This window comes from Aspergillus niger, assembly GCF_000002855.4.
Source record: "Aspergillus niger supercontig An10".
In the NCBI taxonomy this organism is placed as follows: Eukaryota; Fungi; Ascomycota; class Eurotiomycetes; order Eurotiales; family Aspergillaceae; genus Aspergillus; species Aspergillus niger.
The window spans coordinates 83996-106516 of record NT_166537.1 but is presented as its reverse complement, the minus strand read 5'-3'; the positions used below and the strand labels follow the sequence as shown (position 1 = coordinate 106516).

The following is a 22521-nucleotide window of genomic DNA, read 5'->3' as shown; positions in this document are numbered from 1 at the left end:
CACGGCGGTTACGGTGCTCTGCTGGCCTCGGGCAGAGTGGTGGTGATCTTGTAGGTGGAGGTGTACGGGGTGGTGACCTGGCTAGTCGAGCTGGTCGTGCTGGTAGTATCCTGCGTCGTGGAGCTCGTGGTGTGCATGGTGGTTGACTGCGCGGTCGACGAGGTCGAGCTGGAAGTGGACGAAGTCGAAGAGGTGGTGGTGGCAGGCACAGTGGTGGTAGGAAGAAGCTGTCCGAGTGTGAGAGGAGGACGAAGAAGAAGACGTGGATGAAGATGTAGAGGCAGAGGTAGTAGAAGACGAGGTGGATGAAGAGGAAGAAGACGCACTGGACGAAGTCGATGAAGTCGAAGAGGTCGACGTCGACGACGACGAAGAAGAAGAAGTAGTAGAAGAGGAAGTGGTGGAGGTGGAGGAGGTGGTGGTGACAGGAGACGTGGACGAGGAGCTAGACTCACTGCTACTAGAGCTCGACTCACTGCTGCTAGAGCTGGATTCACTGCTGCTAGAGCTAGATGTAGTCTGCACGGCGGTTGTATGCGCGGTGGTAGCGGCCGCGGTGGTCGCAGCGGAGGTGGGTTCGGCCGAGGTCGAGTCAGCACTGCTGGCAGAGCTCTCCGCTTGGGTAGTGGCAGCAGCAGCAGTCGCCGACGTCGCGGCAGGTTCCGTCGCCTGGCTGGTTTCTGCAGCACTCGTCGAATTGCTCACAGCCTGTCTCTTGGCGAGGTTGGCGCGGCTGGACAGTGCAGCATCTTCCTCCTCAGCCTGGGCGGCGTCATCTTCGGAATGAAAAACTCCGTGACGGAACTTTTCATACAGATGCAAGGCCTTGTCCTCGAAGCTACTGAGATACCCGTGGGAAGTCGAATCGCTGACAACCGAGTTGGTGGCATCAGACTGATCGGCAGTCGGGGCCGCGAGAGCAGCGCAGGCGATCAGCGACAGCAGCAGAAAATGGAGCAAGCGAGTGAGGAACGCCATGACGCTTGATCGGAAGTGATTTGAGTTGAACGGTGGAAGATTCAAGGAAAGACGAGGAAAACTCGACGATGGATGGGAAACGGAGTTGCCTATAGATCGAATCCAAGCCGAATTGGGTAACGGTGGACTGAGTCGAGATGATGGCAGCGAAAGAGGAAGAGGAAGATGAGCGATGGCGGATTGGCAGATAATAAAGCTGGGCGCTAGCGAAGGGAAGGCTGTGAGGTGTCTCACCCAGACTTTTCAGATGACAGTGAATTGGGGTTGAAGACAAGCCACACCGGAAGGATGGGAATCGATGTGGGAGGAAGAAGACTTGGTTGCCTGGCAGTCGCAGGACTGATAAATACTGGGACGAATTGACTGGGCAGAAAAAAACAAGGCAGGCCTGGTTCGGCTTGGCAGGTCCGAGGTGGAGCTTCGAGAAAATCCAGTCGGTCGAGATGGACAGGAATAGCATCGGCGAGACGTTAGTTCACGATGCTACTAGTCTAGTCTGAGGGACGGAGTATCCCTCGCACAACAAAGTGTGGCACTGCACTGCCCATCCTACCTTCACTTGGTACTAGTACGACTTGACTACTATCCGACTACCACTGGTTATGTACTTATGTCTCTACACAGGTACGGATCACCGGAACTTTTATTGTCTTGGATGGATGGCCCTGAACCTTGGGGACCACTTCTTTGGGTCATCCCAGATGGGGAGGGCAGAATGCGACGGGGGTTACCAACTACAGTGTGTCAACGTCAGCATCAGAGTCCAGCCCTGCACGCCAATTCCATTCTAGCATAGCGCTGGATGAATCCGGCACCAATAAGTTGCCTTTTAAGTCTGCAGTCGACACATGCTTGAGATAGATAATCTGAGTATGGAAAAGTGAAGGAGTGAGGGGTATCTTCCCATACCCGCGACCGGAAATGTCAATGTTTCACTTTTTCCCCCCAAGAAAATTTGATGAAAATAACGGCGGGAACTTCCCGACTAAAAACCCCGAATCAGGAAGGCCATCTGAATCAATGACGACACCATGAAATCAGTGACTTTTTTCTTTCTCTCTCTTTTTGATGTTGTCGAAATTGTGATAGGCGCAGCTACTGTGAGTTTATACGGAGCACATGGAAATTACCGATGATCTATGTATAGCTTGATCTCAAGTGAGGTACTCTGTACCCAGTTGGTTAGTTACCCAGTGCGACGTGGTCTGTTCCTCCCTCCGTCACCTTGACTATTGGCAACCATTGATCAAGTGGACTCTCCCTCTCCCTTTTGTCAGGGGAATATAATATGGTTCCTGGATATCCCCTCTCATTCCTTGCCTCTACCTCTGACAATTCAACAAATAATTCCTCCCTTTATCAGCAGCTAAAACCATGATACATACTTGACATAACCCCATTACCGATCGCAGCCAATCTGACCATCATCGGTATGTGTCCTGTCAAAAACAACCATTCCGGACTCCCGAGTAAAACAAACCTCTCCGCATCCGGTCAAGTGTCGAAGAGGGGGGCTTAGCTCCGATTAGGTCCCGCGCTAGACTATATAGGGGCTAGTGCCCACCGGATCGGGGATCTGCTAGGCTATTCTTGGCTCTTTGGCTGAAGTGGTGCCACTATCAAAGCACCCTATTGGCTCTTGACTCAGTAATGAGGCTTGCACTAGACTATCCCTGGATTAGTGGCTTTATCCTGGCTGCTCATCCTGTCCTCTTCTTCTCTTCAGGCGGCGTTCAGGCAGAGAGATGGTTTACTCTGCCTCGTTGTACCGTGGGTGGCCTGAAACAAAGCTTATTATAATACTTTCTCTGCAGAAGAAATCATCATCACGGATAATGAATACGAGTGAGAGTCGCTCCAACGCAGTCAGCCATCCTCCCTCTCGTATGAGACGTGGCATCAGCACTGTTTTATTTACCATTCGCTATCTATTGGCTACTATATTTATCTACGCCTTGCAGCCGGCAGCACAGTGGGCAGCCAAATATATCTTCCGTCGGGGTTAGTCTGTCTCACTTTTACAGCATGATTAGCAAATCGTCTATCTAGTGGACTGGACATGAACTTTATCACATGTGATAAGACTTGCTAAATAGCATGTGCACGACCCTCAATACCCATATCCCATTATATGTGAAGAATATCATTTGTATCTGTGATTTCTTTATACTACCCCGGCATCTAATTCATCGAGAGGTACACTGCAATCCACAAAGCTTATTCCACCTTGTGCAAACAAGATATGTATCCGGACGTATCATCTCCCCGCACCTGAATCCACTCTCACACCGCAACAGACAATGACAGCAGCCATGGGCGTTTCAGAATCGCCCCCAGGCTCAAAGTGCACTCCACTTAGTTATTGTTTTCTGACAACACCGTTACCCTACGGTAGATTCGCGATTGCATTAGGTGGATGTGAGGCTCCTTGTCTCTTGGTCCTGGAGCACGCCCATCCCGTCGGATCAGTATCTGCTCAGCAATAAACTCACACCTACTAGTTTACTATTCCAAAGCAAATGCTCTGTGCATCCACCATTGGGCATTTCTCGGAAAGCCTCAAGCTTCTCTGCATCAAGGAAGCCCCAATCAATGCGGCGCATTGCATGTGTCCTGTCCAAGCAGGTCGCTCCCAACGCCTTGCAATCCTCACACACGTTGAATCGATGGTCATTGCAGATCAAGCAACGATAATACGCCCTATCACCGACTATATAGGCTTGACAGATGTCGCAGCCTGCTTGGTCTGGGTAGCCATCAAAACAGAGGGCAGACCTAGAGATAGTGGCTATCTCGCGGGGGCTCCCCGACAGTAGCTTCGAAATATGCGGATACTTCGCGCTACGAGCTTCGGTGAATGCGCTTCTTCCGTAATGATCCAGAGAACATCGATCAGTCTTCGGCGATTTGAGTAACGCCGCTACCACCCCGGCCTGTCGACGTACCGTGGCGCTCATCCAAGGTGTGCGACCATACCTGTATCTCACATTTGGATCGCAACCTGCTCTCAGCAGAGCTTCTACCGATGCCCCCGAGCCGTAATTCAGAACCCAGAACAACGACACTCGGCCATGCCGATTCCTGATGTTTGGGTCTGCACCATACCGTAATAACAACTTTACCACTGCGTTCGTATCTCCAGTCTCATTCCTAGTCATTGAGCGGTAGCCTCGTGTTATTCTTTCACCGAGTCCGGAGGGGCAAGCTTTCAACGCCCCAAACAGTGGAGATTCACCAGACTGATAAATACAATCTACCGCGCCTCTTATGAGAAGCATCTTCACAATAAGTTCAAACCCTCCAGCACCGGCCCACATTATAGGCCTCTCTTTTATAGCCCCATCAACAAACTTTAGATGGCATAAAATACTGCCAATATCATTGAAATATGAATATAATATGGCACTATAGTGAGAAAGACTCATTCATCCTTTGTACTTTCAAGACCTTGATGAGCGCGAGGTCCGCTTCACAGTCTCGTATCTAATTGCAGTCACATCCGTGCACACCAACTCTAGGATTGTTATTCAACAACATGAGGACCATTTGTGCCTTTTGCGACATAGTATAACTGTTTAAAGATCAACATCTCTACCCATTGCACGCCTTCCTTTCATTTTCCTCCCGTATCAGTATTAGCGGGTTTGTTGGGATATTCTTCCTCGGAAAGCGTGAGAACATCATTTCTCAGGGAAAATGAGACATTCTGCTGAATGGTTGAGCCTTTCCCACTTTGTATTGTTTGTATATCTTCCGCGATCTTCCAGGTATTTACCCATAATTTTACTTTGAGATCATCGATATATTCATCATACACATACAGTTGCACGATGAAACTCCGCTGGACTTCTTGTGAAGTAGTATTCTGGTCTGTTTTTGCTGCGTTTAGATTCTCCTGAAGCTCGTCTTCAAAGATGTTCCACATTTTCGCATTGGTGATAATACCGGGAAACAGAAGATCGAATATCAGCTTGTGAGATGCGTTATCGGAGAGATTAACCTCATGCGATGTCTCTCGTGTGCTGGCAGTCTCAGGAAGGTGACTGGCAAGAGAATTGTGTATGTAATCGGCTATTTTGACATCGTTTTCGGCGATTTCCTTCTCGTCTTCATCCCTTTCGTAGTCTGGGTATGCGTCTTGTGCTTTCACCCTGGAAGTTTCTTTTCATTGTACACTACCTTCATAGTCTATTACACTGTCTCCTTGCCTGTGATTGTTATATGGTGAATTATGAACTCGGAATGTCTTGATTTAAATACGGTTCCTTCCAATGTGGCCTATAACTGCCTATTATGTAAATACAGAATAAGCAAAGTACGGAGTGCGGACTCGCTTTCTACGTGATGGTTGATCTGGGCACGTCGAGGATCACCTAGTAGAACGCATGTGAATTCCGATGCATGCATTTATCTTTACATATCTTAGCATGGAAGTGCGTCCTCCCATATATGAAGCCGACGCGCTAACCGCTAGACCAAGAACGATATATCGCGTCTAGGTTGCCAATCGACGAGTAAATATATGCCACACTATTACTGGTCTATCGCACTTCCTCATCTTGCAGCCGATGCTCCAAACGCAGCTCTCCCGGATCATTCTCCTCAAACCTGAAATTCCAAATCCTTTCAGACATCGTCAGCCGTTCTCTGTGTTTCCCCAAAGAATTCGTCTTCGAGCTCCGGCTCCCAACATGCTGCAACACACTGGGGGTCAACGCCCAACGAACCTCCCCGTTCTGATCGGCATATCTCTCCGTCAGCATATCAACATACCCAACTTTATTCCTCTCGTACCATGACACCAGGTCTCCGATACGTGTTTGTGGAAACACGAACCCCTGAGAACAACATCCAAACTTGGGCATCGCGTGCACTCCCTCTGGTATTGGGAGCATTGTGTTCCTTCCGGCAGCGAAGAAGAGGACAATCAGGAGGGGAGTAATCACAAGAGATAAGACTGTGATTATCTCGTTGGAAAGGTATCTATCCGTAGCAGGACAACAATATCGGATAGCGGTTGTAGTGATCACGACCACAGCTGCAGTAAGGAGAGAAAAGAAGAGGTAGGTGGGCCACTCTTCCGAGTTCCATCCTAGAAATATCTCAGTGTAGAATAGTCGTAGATACAGCCCTTTTACAACTTCTCTGTTAGCTTATCTTCCATCGTATATCTGTCATCCAAAAAAAAAAAAAAAAAAAAAAAAAAAAAAAAAAAAAAAAAAAGAATCACGTCCTTACACTGATCCACCCCCTCCTCCTCCGCCTTCCGCTCAGCAACATCTAAAGCCTGCTTAGTCCGATGATACCAGCCGTCCAGAGCAACAACATCGTCCTCAAGAATAACCGTATATGACGTATTAAGCGCCTCACACGCTTTAAGGAGATACGTATGATCAAAGAGGCCCTTCTCTCGAGCAAACTTCTTCGCTTCCGGTGTCTCTAAGCTCCGAATATGTTCTATATCCACCAAATCCGGATCATAGACGAGCACTTTGTCAGCGAGATTATGAAGCCACGGCTCCATGTACGCTGGATGCTCCGCTGGATCTGAATGTGCGATGAAGACGATAAGGTATAAGTCTTCCCTCTCTGCCGCGGTAAGGCCTTCTAAGACGGAGCCTACCGCGCCTTGGAGGTAGTTCACGCCCTTTCGTGCTACTGAGGCAATCCCGACGCACATCCTGGGGTGGGAGGATGCTTTGGTTTGGAAGTGATGGGGGATGGTATTGCTGTTGGCTTGTTGGATGAGTGCGTTGGCTTGTCCTGTGCGGAGGGTAGAGTAGGCTGGTTTGTATGCTTGGTCTTCGGTGAAGAAGGCTGATGTGGGATCACGCCAGCATGTTAGGCGGGCTAGGTTAATTGCCAGGCCGTAGAAAAGAATAAAAATGAGTAGTAGCTGGCATGCGTGTGAGTTGAGAAAACCTAATGAACATGGCCGTAAAAGTCGCCTTGGTAGAAGCATTTGGGGCGTGTCGGATATAACGTCGTGGATTAGGAGGCATTTGACAGTTTCCCAAAAGTAAATCGGTTGTATGGATCAAGTAGAGTTGGCAGCTTAGAGACCACCTGTACTCCCTGGATGATGATAATTACCTAGGATATTCTGTTTTGCCTATAATTTCCCTAAAAGCCTCCCCCGGACCACGCTGCAGTAGTGCCCTTGTAGGGATGAAAGGGTCCAAGCCATGTTACTCCCTTAGTGTAAAACCCCTTGGAGCGATGTAACATTAATATAATAGCTGGACCCTGGGATGCACATTTGTGAATGAACATTGTCTGTCCTAAAGTATCGTAATTCGCCTACAGTCTCCCAGGTACTTCTCCAATGGCGCTACAATATCCCCGTAAGGAGAAGAGAACAGGTCATAAGAGCTCTGTAGGCTCAAGTGGAGACCTGTTAATAAGATGTTAGTCTAACATGAGAGGGGGAACGTGACGTGGGTTGTTCTTAATGGTTGGTTCATGGCTGTAAGCGCTTCTCCGCGACGGATTTTCCCGATAGGGCATCCCTGTTCATGCAAGCATTCTAACCGGCCCACGCCACCAAGCCACTAGATCGGGACCAGCTCCATCTAGTGAGTACTAAGTAGTTAGTACAACGAATTCAGTTCCAATCATGTGGCTCTCGAGTGGATGACCAGGCACCATACCGATCGGGGTAACAAGGCTGCTCTTCCCTGGGTCTGGAAGGGTTCACACCAATATAACATCTCTTGTAGCATCTGCATGTTTGAACGCTAGAGGGCGGACTTCATCAACTGATATCATCAACTGAGCCTGCTCTGAATATATCGACCTTATCGAGCCAGTGAATGACTCTATTAGCAAATCCCAAAGGCAGGCGAGGCTGAGTCCAAGGGCGTGATGGGCTGTAGCACCGCTAGCCGCTACACACAAGCCGTTAGTAGCAAAAAGATCGAGGTCCCCAAGCGACATTATCATCACGGCCGTGCTGCGTGCCTCTAAGGAGGGAGTTAAAAAAACAATGGCATGGCCCTTTCCATATAAATCTCGGCGGCCGGGATAGCTCCTCGCAAGATCTGGACAAGTCTTTAGCTTATATAGAAAGTACTGTATTCTCCTCTTACCACATACCTCGATGCCAAATCTAGTTTCGAGCCGCTCTCAGGGTCTAATAACAGTAATCAGGTGCCTGCCAGGGGCACAGAAGGTATTCTCGACAGTCGGATTACAGATGCGTAATGCCCCAGAGCAGACACACTTGCCAGAAGTATCACCTCATTCCAGGTATGCTCTCTGGCTAGCTCTCTGTGGCTTGAAGATCTCATGCACCCCACTATCATGTTTATTGTCATATCTGTAGAAAGCTCCGTGAAGCGCAGTGTACTGTCGATGCAAACAGGGACATAAGGATATTGGAGATATCAAAGCCAAAGACAGCAACGGCGGCGATACAGTTTTGAGTAGGCCATTGAGCTGTCGTATGCCGTTAACGCGGAGTTAATTCCGGGAAGTCAAGTCGATATTCTCGTTCTTCACCATAACATGGAGATCTGCTTATGGAACGTGTCTTCGAGGACGATCATGCAGGGTGTGTGGGGGTGATGAATGCCGTAAATGGCCGCCCGTCGTGCGACGCGGCCCGTGGATCATAATCTTTCGAGCCACAGCTGCATCTCTTTACGAGGCTACAACGTCGTCGATTTCGACTTCTTCTCCCTCTATCAGTACTAGGCTCCATCGTTAGACCAACGGAAGATAACAACGGTTCCACGAACATCAAAAGTGTTTCGGAATGCCATCCATTAAATCTGGACTAAGTTTCTTACCACCGCACCCCAGAATGGCCGGTCCCTCTGAAATCTCCCTGTTATCCAGCACGCAAATGCAATTCTTCCCACTGAAGGGCCCCGTGTTGACGCGCAGCTCCTTTGAATATCATTCTTACGTCTGCGTGCTCCCATGGTCTCTTTCTGCCAATTCGCGACCACCTTGTCACTGAAGATATTCACATGTTATGCCTGCGGGGCGATCGGTAAGAGTCTTCATTTCGGCGATTATGGAGAACTTGGGGCGTAGTAGAGCGGAATGTCTGCGAATTCTGGGGCTCGAAGCGGACCTTGGTCGGTATTGTCAAGCATGTTGGTGGGATTCTGCTCTGATGAATCAGTGTCCGCCATTGATCACTGTCACAAAGAGTTATCGATCAGCACAAGAGAGGAGGGAAGGAATGTGGCCATATGGCGGCAATTACTTACCTCTGGTAAATGTACACAGTAACAACACTGTAGATAAGAGTACTTACCTCCTAGTTGGGTGACCGTAAAGCGGCCACACCCGCTTGGTAGTTACTCGCATGGCTTTCACTGTTGAGTGGGCAGGAAATGGAGACATATCAGTGTTAGGCATTAAGTACTCAAAGGCTACTATTGATGAGTGACTTATAACCAAAGAATGGGTTGCGAGAGACATAAGTGCGCTGAGCCATGATGCAGCTTCATCATTTCGGCATACTTGCAAAGCAGGAAAATATATAACTACTAAGTAATAAGTACTAGTGGCACCAGTCATCAGCCACTAACCATTTCACAACGTCTGTCCACTTCACTACTAATAAGCAGCAGTATTATTCACTCGTGTGTTAGTGTGAAACTTCTTGCGGAGCGAAATTATATATTTATATATTTGGTGTAGTATAGCTTCTAGTCACCCTTATCGAAGCAAAATAATATAGCAGCATACTAGTACTAGCTCTGAGAGTAGGATACAAAGGACATGGCTAGTGTTATGTCTAGGAGTAGCTATGAGTAGAAATCAGTCTTGTGGACTGCTCTACGAAGCTGTAGAGTTCATGATGTGAAGATAAAGTCAGAAACGGACTGTGGTGTTACCCTCGGTCTCTGGCAACTAATCATAGTATGTCTAATGTGTAAATTCGATCGGAGTAGATACTACTAATATATAATTTCTGTGTCGATAGCTGTACTGTGGATGATAGTATGCTACTATGAAACCATAACTCAGTTGGACATAACCAACAGTAGAGTAAGGTTGATTCATATCCGCCTGTACGAATCGCACATTAAATGCCATCCATGTATTGGTCTGGTCAAAGAATCTGCGAATTGCTGCCTAATTTTGGCGAGAGTCGTTATTTGTGGTGGGTGGATCTCTGATGATCTAGACTCTTCATCTCGGTTGCAGAGGGTTAGACGTGGAGTCTGTTGGATTTCTTGGCCACCGATTGACACTTGACACAACTTCGACGGGCTAATCAAGTGGTGGTAAGTAGGACATTTTCAGATTCTCCGGACCTGAGAAAAAGAGGATTGCATTCCGTAACTTGCAGTGAAACACAGTCGACAGTGACCGCGTCTCGAGAATATCCGCCTCAGGCATCAATACGCAGTTGTGTGAATGCCAAGAGTCTCGGCCCGGTCGGACTAAGACCAGCCAAGTCTCAGTTGTTTACAGGCAGCCAGATATTTACAGTATGGCTACAGTAATACTTACAGTAGATACTATAGGAGTGGACTCACTCCAAATCCCATGGCCAACGGTTTCCTGAGTCAAAAGTGGAAATGTGCCAGATGCTGAAACATGCCTCCGAGTTTGGGTTGCCGTTGGAGGAAAGGCAGGCCTGGTTTAGGAAGGTCAGCAGGAAGAGAGCGGCGCTAATCGGCTCCGGCGGGGCCCCCGAATCCGTGCGTTGACGTCAGCTCCCTATTTTTGGTGAGACATGGGCTGTCGAATAGTAGGCGCGCCATGTTCTTTGATCGATTGCCTTTGCGATAATGCAGGGACTGGAGCAAGGTTGGACTTTTCTTTTCTTTGACGCTGTTTGGTGTGCGAGGGTTGATGCTTTAGAAGCCCCTCAACAACACTCGTTGGTCAAATGTCGTGGAAGTGATAGGAGTGGATGGCAGTTGCTATAAAAGGAAGATAGCACGAAAGTGAATCCGTGAAGTCAGTGTTCCCTCGGTGGTTAAGTAGGGGAGCCCAAGTCGGTTGCACAAAGTCCATGCGACCAGTCTGTCGAAGCCATGTATTCACCTCGACTAATTATAGAAGTCGACAAGATCTCTGGAAGGTAGAAAGCATCTGCATATACAGTAGATGCATCTGCTGTGATTTGGCGCTGGCAGGAGTGTCTCAGGAGATGGAGGAGCGAAAAGGCGGCACTGCCGTCTGGTTGCTGAAGTTCAACCCACCCACACAACATCTGAGAAATGCCCAGTCGCCCAGAGGTAATAGTTCCTGGCAAAGACTCATGGCCTATCGTAATACCACTTGCCATGGCCGCCCCAAGATGAACACATCTTGGCACTTTACCGCCCGTATCTGAGTACTACTTAGTATTGCTCTGATGTGAGAACGCCGCTCTAGTTCCCTATCCAGTGGCGAGACAAAGCAGGAGCCACGTTCAGTGCAGTACGTACAGTAGAACTGAAACAATTAGTCAGTAAATATAATCTCTCTGGGAAACCTTGATGGGACTGATCTTCCAGGCACGGCAGGGAGCGGGAAGCCTGGGTTTGGACCCCAGAATAAGGACGAGACTCCTTTTCCGCTGGAAGGTGCCTTGCTTTTGCTACTAGCGTGCGGCGGCGGGAGAGAATTTATACCCAGCCCTTGAGGTTGGGTAATTGCGTGAGGTTGGGTAATCAGATGGCTGGCTACTCAGATATCTGACTAGAATGACTGCCCTCATTTCTCTGAACTGTAGCCTGTGTGGAAGATGTGAATGGCCCGTTGTGAGGGAAAGAATGTCAACCCTTGTAACAAATAACCGAGCTGGTACGGGCCATCAGGGTTCCAAGGGACTTGCCAGGGACCATCCAGGGACTTTTCAGGGACTGGCCCCACCGGGCGCTCTTGGCAGGCCGGGGGCCCCACCCACACGGTCGAAAAGACGAGCAGCTTTCTTTGTGCGCCTCTCTTGGCCTGCATTCTCATTTGTTCCGGCCAGACAATCGGACGGGGCCAGTCCCTGTTCAGTGGCCACGGCAGCCTTTCATCGGCGCCTTGGCCCAGTGCGAGACCCTTTTTCGCCCACAGCGATCTGACGATCGGGATGGCCAACAATACCGTCCCCTGGGATTTCCGCTGACCTTTCATTTTGGGGGACCTGGAGTGTTGACTGGCTTGGTTGGATCTCCCCATGGAAAAAAAAGGGAAAGAATCCATCGCCTGGACGTCTTCCTCATTGGCCCGTAGGATCTAGTTTGGGCGGACCAACAATTTCCCACACATGCCGTGGCTGCTTGCAGGCGTAATGTTTGTTTGCTTGGCGAGACCCTGACGGATTCACAAAGGCGCGAGCAAATTTACCCCAGTGGATGTCAATACTAATGCAATGCAGAAGGGATGGTCGGCCTGCCTGCCTGCTTTAAGGCGTGTGCCACCCACTCCCCCCTTCCCTTCCGCTTCCATCTGCTGGTTGTTTTTACTCTTTCCTCCTTCTTCACCCTTTCGGTCGTTCAACCTCGTCGCCGCTTTTCTTCCGGCATTCTTCAAATTCCCCTTCAGTCACTCGTTCAGACCTTCTTTCTCGTCTCTCGCTTCTGCTGTTCTTTTGAACCATCCTATATCCGGCGCCGTCTGCATATTTCATTCTCATACCTTCTCAGTCATCTCGCTGACGGGCCCTGACACTCATTCTTTGTCTTAATACCATCTGCCTTCGATCCTCTCACCTACATCTTCTTCCACAATGAAGGGCACCGCTGTCGCGACTGCCCTCGCTCTTGGTGCCTCCACGGCCCTCGCTGCGCCTTCGTCGACCATCAAGGCCCGTGATGATGTGACCGCTATCACCGTCAAGGGCAATGCCTTCTTCAAGGGCGATGACCGCTTCTACATCCGTGGTGTCGACTACCAGCCGGGTGGTTCCTCCAAACTCGCGGACCCCATTGCCGATGCCGATGGCTGCAAGCGTGATATCGAGAAGTTCAAGGAGCTCGGCCTGAACACCATCCGTGTCTACTCGGTGGACAACTCCAAGGACCACGACGAGTGCATGAACGCTCTGGCGGATGCTGGCATCTACCTTGTGCTGGATGTCAACACCCCCAAGTACTCGCTCAACCGTGCCGACCCCGCCCCGTCGTACAACGATGTGTACCTGCAGTACATCTTCGCCACGGTCGACAAGTTCGCCAGCTACAAGAACACCCTGGCTTTCTTCTCGGGTAACGAGGTCATCAACGATGGTCCCTCCTCCAAGGCTGCTCCTTATGTCAAGGCGGTGACGCGTGATCTCCGCCAGTACATCCGCAGCCGCAACTACCGTGAGATCCCGGTCGGATACTCTGCCGTAAGTGGATAAGCCAGCCCTACCAGTCTTTTTCAGCTTGGATAGATACTAACGAGGACCGTTGATGCAGGCCGATATTGATACCAACCGTCTTCAGATGGCCGAGTACATGAACTGCGGTACTGACGATGAGCGCAGCGACTTCTTCGCCTTCAACGACTACTCCTGGTGCGACCCCTCCTCTTTCACCACCTCCGGCTGGGACCAGAAGGTGAAGAACTTCACCGGATACGGCTTGCCCCTGTTCCTGTCCGAGTATGGCTGCAACACCAACAAGCGTGAGTTCGAGGAGGTCAGCGCTCTGTACGACACCAAGATGACCGGCGTGTACTCTGGCGGCTTGGTCTACGAGTACTCCCAGGAGTCCAGCAACTATGGTCTGGTGGAGATCAACGGCGACAGCGTGAAGACCCTGTCTGACTACGATGCGTTGAAGTCGGCCTACTCCAAGACCAGCAACCCCGAGGGTGACGGCGGCTACAACAAGACCGGTGGTGCCAACCCCTGCCCGGCCAAGGACTCCCCCAACTGGGACGTTGATGGAGACTCGCTGCCCGCCATCCCCGAACCCGCGAAGAAGTACATGACCGAGGGCGCTGGCAAGGGCGCTGGATTCTCCGGCTCTGGTAGCATGAACGCCGGCACTGCGTCCACCAGCACAGCGACCCCCGGCTCGGGCTCGGCCAGCTCGTCGAGCTCCAGCTCCGGCTCCAGCGGCACCTCGACGAGCTCCACGGGCGCTGCTGCTGGCCTGCAGGTTCCCGGCTTCGCCATGGCCCCTGTGATGGTGGGACTGGTGACGGTGCTGTCCACCGTGTTTGGTGCCGGACTCGTCCTGTTGTAAGGAAGAAGAGTCGTGTGGATGATATTTTGTATCTTTCCGTGCGTTGGTTCTTTGCGTTGCGCCTCTTTTCCTCTTTTCCTCTTCTTTTCTTTTTCTTCTTTTTGTTTGCTGCCGGAAGGGGGTTTTAAGTAGTGCCGGGTGGGTCTCGGCGCGAAGCAGCATTCTGACATGTGTACAGTTGGGTTGGACCATCCTTAGCCGGTGCCAGTCGATGTGTAGAGTATCTAGTAATGAACGGAACCCAGGTAGCATCCCTGCTTTTTTCATGCTTTCCTACTTTCCCACTTGGTGACTGGCTGGACAGTGTACGGAAGAAAACCGAATAATCATCCTAATCCTGTAGGCTGGCCAGGTGGGCCCACCCTTGGAGGGCGGACCAGAGTTTTGCAGGGAAAATAGATTGCAGCGCTGCTGGTCTGACACTTTGCCCGTTTCAGGTTTGGCCGCCCGAGGATCTGGCTGAGTTGCTGTCTCCATCTCCCCCCCGTCGCAGCACTCGTGCTCCTGGCCAACTCCCTCTCTCAGTCTATCTTCACTATCCATCCCATCTAGCTACCCCTCATCATGTCACGGTCAGTCTTGCTAGCAGACCCATTGGGGGTCCTGGCCGGTAAGTCACTCCTGGTCCCTGAACCTGGCCCAAGATCTCCCCCTGGCTCATCTTTTAATAGATCCATAGCCAGTGTCCCTCCTCGACGGGTGGATTCCCGGACATTGTCCTGCATCTTGGCGGCCCTCCCAGTCTTTCCCCTACAATAGTTAGAGAGAAAGAGAGACAGAGGCCATCCTAGTGGCACTCGGTCAATTCCGGTGGGACCCCGTTCACGGAGAGAGACGGTGGATGTGTCGAGGCCAATAGTACCCCCCCAACTCCGTGAGAATGAAGCCAATGAGGAGGACGGGTTTAGTGAGCAATCCACCACAGCGCGAACTTCACGGAGGAGGGGTGTTTTGTTTAAATGGGCTTGGCTGAGAACGAGCACCTGGGCGCCATCATGCTCAAACCACGGCGGCCGTTGTGTGAAACTCGCGCCGTTTAGTGAGGCTTGGCATGTCCCACTGCTGAAGATAAACCTCCCAGCTAGAAGCGCTCTAGCAGTCCCGCCGGAAATTGCTTATCTTGCCTCGAACCACTGACAGCCGCCATTCCCCTGTCAGAATGGAGGCCGATGGCCGAGAATGCCCTCATCCATGCCTCCTTCGGGCGTCTGAAGAGTGGGCGTCTGCCCAGCCAGTGTCCACTCTCTCAATTTCTTCAATGCGTTAGCCTTGCCCTCCGCCCTCCCCCTTCAATATGATTATCATATCACCACCGTTTAATGGCTCCGCTCTCCATGTCAAGGCCGTCGGACCATCCCCACGCACCCTTCCCTCGGTTCCTATATATCAATGGCTCTCGCCGCGGCCAGCATGGATTCCTCTCTTCCTGTTCTCTTCCCCATCTTCACTTCACTCTTGCTTGAGAGTTTCCATTCTTTTCTTTTGGCAACTTCTTTTTTGCCGCCATTCTTTCTTTCTTGGGTTGCTGCTGGGCCAGCTTGACATACCCAATTCCTTGACACTCTTTTTTCAATCTTCGTCTTCTTCCTTTCGTGGCCTATCCTTTCAAATTTGCGCTTTTCTGCATTTCGGGTAAATCCAGGAAAAGATGCGTTCCGTTCTGCTTAGTGGCGTGGCCGCCCTGAGCTACGCTTTGGGCGTCTCGGCCAATGCCTACAACACCTCCGCCTATACCGATTCGGCCTCTGGCATCGACTTCCAGAGATGGTGTGATACCGACGATACCGGTTTCTGTTTCGGTATCGCCCTGCCCGAGGATGTCAGCACCGACTTCATCGGTCAGCTGACCGTCCCCCTGTCCAGCTCCAAGGGTTGGGGTGGTGTCAGTATGTCGGGTTCCATGACCAACGTCCTCCTGATTGCCGCCTGGCCCGATGGTGATTCGGCCGTGGGTACTCTGCGTGAGGCCACGTCCTATGTCTCCCCATCTGTCTACAGCGGTGATGCTTCGATCGAGGAGATCCCCGACGGCACCTCCGTCAACAGCACCTACCTGACCTACACCTTCCTGTGCAAGGGCTGCATCATCGGTCAGCCCACCACCTTCGACGCCAACTCGACCCAGTACTACTTCGGCTGGGCTCTCAGTGCCTCCAACCCCACGACTCCCTCCTCCGCCTCCTCCAAGATGCCCTACCACGCTGCCGGCTATGGTGGTTTCGAGGTGCAGCTGGCCAACGCCAAGTCGTCCAAGTACTCCACCTGGGCTTCCAAGGCTGTCTCGACCCAGTCCACTGCTACTTCTGCTTCCGCCTCCTCCAGTGCCTCCGCATCCGCCTCTCCCTCCGCCAGCGTTGCCGCCACCGTCTCAAACACGACCTACGATTACATTGTTGTCGGTGGTGGTGCTGCTGGTCTGGTTGCCGCTGAGCGCCTGGCCGAGACCAAGAAGAGCGTCCTGCTCATCGAGCGTGGTGTGGCCCCGACCGTCGAGCTGGGTGCTACCGACTCCCTGTCATGGAACTCTTCCATCACCGCGTACGACCTGCCGGCTCTGGGCACCTACATCCAGAGCTCCGACTACGTCAGCCAGTACCTCTGTGATGACACTGCCGGTATGGCTGGTTGTGTTCTCGGTGGTGGCACCATCGTCAACGCCATGTCTTTCATCTACCCCCAGGAGGCTGATTTCGACGACAAGTGGCCCACCGGCTGGAAGTGGAAGGACGTCAAGGCTGCTGCCGAGCGCCTCTACGCCCGCAACCCCGGTAGCACCCTCCCTTCGGCTGATGGCAAGCGTTACGACCAGGGCATGTACACCGTTCTCTCCTCTTTCCTGAAGGGTCTCGGCTGGAAGTCTGTCGACTCTCAGGAGCAGCCCAACGAGAAGCACATGGTCTACAGCTACCCCTCCTGGGATGTCGGCAATGGTATCCGTGCCGGTCCTGTCCGTTCCTACCTGCCCCTGGTCGAGGACGCTGACAACTTCCACATGAGCCTGAACACCAAGGTCCGCCGCGTCGTCCGCCGCGGTGGTCGCATCACTGGTGTTGAGGTCGAGACCTCCTCTGGCAGCGTCGAAATCATCAATGTCCGCGCCGGTGGTAAGAGTTGTTCTTGCTGCTGGTTATATGTCCACTCCCCGTATCCTGTTCAACTCCGGTATCGGTCCCTCTGAACAGATCAAGACCGTCCAGAGCGGCAGCACTGGCATCACCGTGCCTCCCTCCGATGAATGGATCAACNTGCCCGTCGGCGAGAACCTCCGTGACCACCCCATGTTCACTGTCACCGTCAACACCAACAGCAACTTCACCCACTTCAACACCTCCAGTGCCGTATCCGACCCCGCTGCTCCCATCCGCAACCTCTACGCCGAGGGCTCCGGTGTCCTGACTCAGGGTGGCCACCGTCTCCAGTTCTGGACCTCCAACGTCGGCACCGACGGCGTCACTCGCTTCTACCAGGCCTCCTGCAGTACCACCGAGGATGGTGTCATCACCATGAAGCTGTACCTCACCCACGGTGCCACCTCCACCGGTGTTCTCGGCATTGACTCGACCGGCTCCACCACCATCGAGACTTCCCCTTACCTGAACACCGCCGCCGACAAGGAAGCCCTTACCCGCTTCCTCAACGGCCTGATCGCCGACATGAAGAACTCGACCGCTGGCTTCTCCATCCAGGGTAGTGCGACCGCGTCGAGCATCCTGGACAAGCTGACTGCCGGTGACCACTACGTTGGTACTGCCAAGATGGGTGTCGACGATGGCCGTGAGAGCAATGGCACCTCCGTTGTTGACCTCAACACCAAGGTCTACGGTACTGAGAACTTGGTACGTTAACCACTCCCCTATTTCCTTCTGTCTGAGACCATCTCTTCTAACCTCATATCTGCAATAGTACATCGTCGACGGCAGTATCCACCCCGACCTTCCCACCGGTAACTCCCAGGCCATCATCCAGATCGCCGCCGAGGCCGCCGTTGCCCGCATTATCGCCCAGGGCACCAGCGCCACCTCTGCCTCCGCCTCTGCCTCCGTCTCCGTTGCTGCTTCCACCCAGGCCGCCTACGCCTCGACTACTTCCGAGGCTGCTGCCGCCACCGAGACCGAGACCGCGGCCGTCACCTCCACTGAGGCTGTCACCGCCTCTGCCGTCCCCACCACCGGTACCATCTCGTCTACCACCGGCTCTTCTTCCTCCTCCTCTTCTTCCTCCGCTGGTTCCTCCAGCGAGTCGGAGAGCAGCACCGGTGCTGATGACAACGAGGGTGATGATGATGACGAGGAGTACGACTGCGACGACGAGGATGATGAGGATGACAGCAGCAGCGGAGTCGAGACCTCCGAGTCCGTGACCTCCAAGGTCGCCGTGGCTACCTCTGCCGCTGCTGACTCGGGTGCCTCTACCACCACCGTGTGGGTGACCTCGACTGCCTGGACCACTACCACTGATATGGTGGTGGCTACCAGCACTTCGACCGTGACTGTCTGGCCCACCTATGCTTAGATGGGTTGATCGATTCAAGGCCGTGACGGGAATGGAAAAAGGGGCGCAAACCTTGACTGTAGTTCCAGGCCCGTTCCGTTCTCTGTTTGTGTATCTATCTATCTATTTTTTATATATAGAATTTACTTTTATCTATTCTTTCATAAGTTCTACGCGTAATATGAAAGCAGATTGTAGTAGTGGAGTGTGGGCGTTGACCTTGTATATGGTAAGAAAGAAACTCGCGGCATGTATACATGTAGAGTAGTACTACTAAGTTACGTAGTATTCATTAAATCAGGCGAACTCTGGGGCTACTTGCTAGTAATCTAACAACAAGCATATTATAATAACAATCTAGGATAAACACTATTGCAATGGTGCTTGGCTTAGCTATCTGTACCGCACTGATTAGTTGTACTCGATGTCCACTCGCTAACCTACTAAAGCAGTATGTACCATGGACTAGGCAAGTACATAGTAGTTGGAGGACTTAAATTGTGGACGAAATGCTACTACTACGGACAAAGACACTTCCGCACCGTAGTAACAACCTGGTTAGGCCACCCCCCACCAAATCCGACATGTGTAGTTTCTGTTCCTGCACAGTACTAAGTTCAGATGTCGTTTTACTTATCTAGACATGCTTTGAAGGGTCTGGATGCCAGTCTGTCTCAAGTTTAGGATCTCAGATATCGAAATCATCGTCTCATCAATTGTAATCGCATTTTGACACAGTAGGTAATGAACCTTATGCAGTAAAATCAATTCAGCCTGCCCCATGCTATATACATGCTCATGCTCATGCACATGTAATGCAATGCAATGCTCTCTACTAGCGGAACCCGTCAAGTAAGTAGATAGATAGACAGATAGGTGCTGTTGATCCCGACCAGTGGAGTCCATGTGGCCAACTTCAACCGTCACAGTTCGTGTTTCTCATAACTTCATATATAGAACCCTTCCCCCCCGGATCATTTTTTCGGACTTGATCCCTCCCACCACCGCCCCTATCCGAACGACCCTCTCGTATCTCCACAGAATTAAGATTCGATCTGCAAGACACAAGAGGATCCACAAATGTTAGAGCACACCACCATCGTGGTGATCGTCGTGTAACCAATCCCAATCGTTCCCCTGGAAGACGGGATCTGCCGCGAGCATTGTCGCACTGACGTCATCTAATCCCATTTCATCGAGCGCGTAGATGGCATTGCTATCTGCAAAGGATACGGCCAGGTCGCTGTACATGCGATGCGCGTCCACAAGCAATGGATTCGCCATGGCCATGGCCATGCTGTCATGGGTGGCGGCCATGGAGCAGAATGATGGCGGGAGGGATGCGATTGGTGGTGGCGAGAGATATCCTGCTGCTGTTGCCGTAGTACACCCTGGGAGAGTCGTCGCAGCGGAAACAGAGGCGTATGCGCCAGCCGCAGCCGCAGCCGCAGCAGCAGCAGGAGGAAGGGGGGAATTCGCACTCGCGGCGGCACTAGTACTCGGCGAGATTGACGGCCGCGGCGCAATGGGTAAAAAGGTCGTCGGAGACGCCGAGAGTCGCGGAGAACGGCCAGCAGCTCGCTAGAAGCCACTATATCAGCCTGAACTGCACCAAAAGCCATTGCCCCATGGGTGGAAATCATGTGATGTGGAAAGTATGGTGAACGTGTACTTTTGAGGATGAAGAAGGATGATGATGTTCGGTCTCACGTTTGAGCTTTGCGTGCTCTTCGGGGCTTTCGCAGGGAGTGCAGTTGCAGATGGAGCAGGTCGCAAAGGGACGACCTTTGCGGTTGATGCGGATTAGGGGTCGATCTTGATGTGTGTATCACGGTGAGCATGGACGGAGGGAGACCAGAAAAACGATGGAGGAGAAGAGAATAATTACCATTGTGTTTGCAGGTGGTCACACGATGGCCGCGGACACAAGCTTCACATGCCCACTTTTCGCCGTCGATGAGCATTCCTTCGGATTAACGATTGATGGGTGAGGGGAGTAAGAAGAAGGAGGAGGAGGGAGGAAGAGGAGCGGATGGGCATGATGGTGGTGGTAAGTCAATGGGAGGGAAGGGAGGATTTATACGTAGAAAGTGGGTGGAGGTGATGATAGCGAAGGGAAGGGAAAAGAAAAAATAATTAGTTGAATATGACCAAAAAAAATCCAGGTGAGAGGAAAAAGAGGGTAAACAGCTACGTAGGGGAGGAGCTTAGACCAGCTAGACACTAGATGGGGGGAAGAAAAGAAGGGGAAGAGCTGGCACAGCCACGGATCGACTGCATGGATGGAGATGTCATTTCATCTCGGTTGGGAGATTAGTTGGTAGCAGAGAGGGTAGTTGTGGGTGGTAGAATGAGGTATAGCCATGAGGGATTTTAGAATATTCGGGAGGGCAAAAGGATGAGGATCCCCGGGTTTCGATTAGCAAGAGAATGAGCAAAGGACCCAAGTGGAGAGGAAGTAAGAGTGGTAGTAAGTAGTTAGTAGTAAGTAGTAGTGAGTAGTGAGTAGTGAGTCGGCAGGGAGGATGATGAAGCCAGTGGTACTTTTCACTCCGACGGGCCTCCACCGTGATATCAGCAAGAATCCTACTATAGTCACGGCTTCTCTACTAACTAACCTGCACACAGTAAGTCGTATAGTATAGTATGATGGCAACGAAGGACAGAATGCGGCATTTTCCCAGCCAGCTTCCCGACGAGCTGCCCCATCGGTGCTAGTCTTCTGCTTCCAATGGATGGCCCAGCAAATTCCCGCATACAATCACCTCGCCAGTGCCACGTTCTGGCTCCGTCTCATTTTTCTGCCTTTTTTTTTCTCTCGCTCGGCTAGACTCACAATTTTTTTCTTGTCTATCGCCAAATTGCTGTTGCCTGAAAGTTCAGGGTCTGACTGAACAGAAGGACTAATCAGTTGCCTCAAAACTGCAGGGCAATTGGACCCCAGAGTGAGAACAACAGTACCTCCAAACTACCTACTTAGTACTACTTACTAGTTAGTTACTAGCTAAAAAAGTTACCTCGGGATCACAGCATATGACAACTCTCTTATCCTCCGACACCACACACACTCACAACACTCACACACTCACACAACCCTTACCCACCAGCCACCTGGTCGTTAACTAATCTGGAGGTGGCTGAGCAACACCTGAGCTTACTTCCATCAAGATTAGTCGCAACTCGCTAATCCTCGCACGAGCCAACTGCGTGATTATTCGCTCGACTTCATTGGCTGCGCGGATCACGGTTTGGCTGCAGGATCCTTCCAAGCTGGCTGCAGCTGCAGCTGTCTCTCTTTCCCTCTTCCTCTCTTGTCGTCCGAGCTTTTTTGTTTTCCCTTTCTACCACTGCAGGTCTTGTCAGTCGGTCATCCATCCATCCATCCCCGGGTAAATCACGAAAATTTTTTTTTTCCACCCGCGGCTGGCTGGAGGGACGTAAGTTAGTTACTAGTCTAGCACGGTAAAGTAGCTTTTGATTGTAGATCATCTTTCCCGATCGGAATCTCGGAATCCCTTTTTTGGTGTTTCCTGGTTTTGCTATCAGAAAATTCTTATCAGAAATAGGGCCTTATTCCCTCCCTCCCTCTTTTCTTTCTTTCCCTCTCCAATCTCGAATTTCTTTCCATCTGCTCACTATACCTTGTCTTAAGAGCGTATCGATGACTCCGCTGCCATATTTTACGGCTTGTCTTACGTCTGCCTACACATGGAATATTGAAATGATACCAGCACGACACACCTCGTGGAGGGATAAAACGAAACCCAATAGATGACCATGTCATGCCATATACACAACGCGCAGTTCAACCCTATGTACAGATAGTTCCATTCACCCCACATCCACTACTACCTCTGCTGCACTGTGCACGGTGCACTTCTCAGCACACATCTACCTGCCACTTAGGAATATGCCTGAGGATATAGACAAG

At 51.4% G+C, this 22521-nt stretch overlaps 7 protein-coding genes across 7 annotated transcripts; 3 read left to right on the top strand and 4 right to left on the bottom strand.

Moving 5' to 3' along the window:
- Window positions 1-81: 81 nt before the first annotated feature.
- On the bottom strand, window positions 82-978 carry An10g00430 (uncharacterized protein; the record flags this gene model as incomplete). Its single annotated transcript, XM_059749944.1, has 1 exon — window positions 82-978. The coding sequence occupies one exon, from the start codon at window positions 976-978 to the stop codon at window positions 82-84; it is 897 nt and encodes a 298-aa protein (XP_059605863.1).
- A 1745-nt stretch (window positions 979-2723) lies between these two features.
- Window positions 2724-2984, top strand: An10g00425 (hypothetical protein; the record flags this gene model as incomplete). The annotated part of the gene is made up of 1 exon (XM_059749943.1): window positions 2724-2984. The coding sequence occupies one exon, from the start codon at window positions 2724-2726 to the stop codon at window positions 2982-2984; it is 261 nt and encodes an 86-aa protein (XP_059605862.1).
- A 459-nt stretch (window positions 2985-3443) lies between these two features.
- Window positions 3444-4256, bottom strand: An10g00420 (uncharacterized protein; the record flags this gene model as incomplete). Its single annotated transcript, XM_059749942.1, has 1 exon — window positions 3444-4256. The coding sequence occupies one exon, from the start codon at window positions 4254-4256 to the stop codon at window positions 3444-3446; it is 813 nt and encodes a 270-aa protein (XP_059605861.1).
- A 335-nt stretch (window positions 4257-4591) lies between these two features.
- On the bottom strand, window positions 4592-7914 carry An10g00410 (uncharacterized protein; the record flags this gene model as incomplete). The annotated part of the gene is made up of 5 exons (XM_059749941.1): window positions 4592-5129; window positions 5174-5256; window positions 5706-6130; window positions 6217-6874; window positions 7678-7914. 5 exons carry the CDS (start codon window positions 7912-7914, stop codon window positions 4592-4594), a joined length of 1941 nt encoding a protein of 646 aa, XP_059605860.1.
- A 4738-nt stretch (window positions 7915-12652) lies between these two features.
- An10g00400 (uncharacterized protein) lies at window positions 12653-14099 on the top strand (the record flags this gene model as incomplete). The annotated part of the gene is made up of 2 exons (XM_001402396.3): window positions 12653-13255; window positions 13326-14099. 2 exons carry the CDS (start codon window positions 12653-12655, stop codon window positions 14097-14099), a joined length of 1377 nt encoding a protein of 458 aa, XP_001402433.1.
- Window positions 14100-15747: 1648 nt separating this feature from the next.
- An10g00390 (uncharacterized protein) lies at window positions 15748-18611 on the top strand (the record flags this gene model as incomplete). Its single annotated transcript, XM_001402395.3, has 3 exons — window positions 15748-17190; window positions 17282-17935; window positions 18003-18611. The coding sequence occupies 3 exons, from the start codon at window positions 15748-15750 to the stop codon at window positions 18609-18611; spliced, it is 2706 nt and encodes a 901-aa protein (XP_001402432.1).
- A 1062-nt stretch (window positions 18612-19673) lies between these two features.
- Window positions 19674-20630, bottom strand: An10g00380 (hypothetical protein; the record flags this gene model as incomplete). The annotated part of the gene is made up of 2 exons (XM_059749940.1): window positions 19674-20171; window positions 20535-20630. 2 exons carry the CDS (start codon window positions 20628-20630, stop codon window positions 19674-19676), a joined length of 594 nt encoding a protein of 197 aa, XP_059605859.1.
- Window positions 20631-22521: the final 1891 nt, after the last annotated feature.